This window comes from Aplysia californica, unplaced genomic scaffold (assembly GCF_000002075.1).
Source record: "Aplysia californica isolate F4 #8 unplaced genomic scaffold, AplCal3.0 scaffold00991, whole genome shotgun sequence".
Lineage (NCBI taxonomy): Eukaryota > Metazoa > Mollusca > Gastropoda > Aplysiida > Aplysiidae > Aplysia > Aplysia californica.
Genome location: NW_004798261.1, coordinates 241254 through 242394, shown reverse-complemented (window position 1 = coordinate 242394; position 1141 = coordinate 241254). Strand labels below are relative to the sequence as shown.

The 1141-nt window shown below is 43.6% G+C and overlaps 1 protein-coding gene across 1 annotated transcript in view; it reads left to right on the top strand.

Moving 5' to 3' along the window:
* Nucleotides 1–646: 646 nt before the first annotated feature.
* The window catches only part of LOC100533292 (glutamate receptor 1), a gene marked incomplete in the record, with an annotated part of 42396 nt that continues 41901 nt past the window's right edge, over nt 647–1141 (top strand). Inside the window, 1 exon segment of the mRNA XM_013089585.2 lies at nt 647–676. Coding sequence (XP_012945039.1) covers nt 647–676 — 30 coding nt within the window.

Genomic DNA, 1141 nt, shown 5'->3' with positions numbered 1-1141 from the left:
CCCCCCCACACACACAGGTGGGACAAGGAATCTCATTAACATAAAATCGATACTGTGGCAGCCTCTGGCTTTAAAGCTGTTGCAAAATAATCTGATTTTGTCGAATGCATTTTGTCGAATATATTTAATGACGACTTTATGTGTACTTTAATTATCGTTCAGCAATTAAATTTGATACTACCATACCACAATATGCCGAAGGCCCAGGAAGCTGTCTCACTAACGAGGCAATCCTCAATGTCCGGATCGGATACAGGAACAACTTTTTTTTTTTGCCAGGTTAATAGAATTACTATTAATAAAAATTGTCAGTGGTTAAGAGTATGTGGTTGTTACTGAGTGCCCGTGTGTGGTTCGCTTCTTCTTTCCTATCAAACATCTATCGTCCCTATCTCTCCTCCTTCTTTTCAATCAAACATCAATCCTCCTTTTTTTTGTATTTTTTAAAACTCTCTAGTAACACCTCTAATCTTTGGGACTTCATTGATCTTCTTGTGTTGCAAGTGCTGTAAAACTCTTACTTAAACTACGACCCAGTATGATGTCCACTCTATGTCTAGTTGATCCAAAGTACTTTTGTCGGGGCAGTGTGCACGACACATGATATGTGTTGGGTGTGTTTTCTGGGAGGGACGGGGGTAGAGCCATGGGGGAAGGGGAGAGTGCTTTTGGTTTGGTGAGGGGGAGGGGGGGAGTGTTTGGAAATTTACATACAGGGTACTAATGTGAGAGATTAAGTTATGTGGTGTGTGTGTGTGTGTGTGTGTGTGTGTGTGTGTGTCTCTCTCTCTCTCTCTCTCTCTCTCTCTCTCTCTCTCTCTCTCTCTCTCTCTCTTCCTCTCCCTCTCCATTATTCCTCACGCTATCTCAGCTTTCCATTCCCACAGTTACTCGAATAACTCACCAGTGAGATATCAAGCCACGATCTTCCTGTATTGACCAGACACATCCCACTGGCCCCATGAACCAGTGCGTGTTGACGTCGGAAACAAAAAGATTGAGTCCCGTAAAGAAAAGAGTGCGTGTACTCGTCCTACCAGTTCTCCTACTCACATCCTTTTAAAACCAAACAACAATTGACCCCGTTAAGCAAGAAATGGGTGCTCCTGTTGTAACTCCCCCACCCCTACCCCTCTCGTCC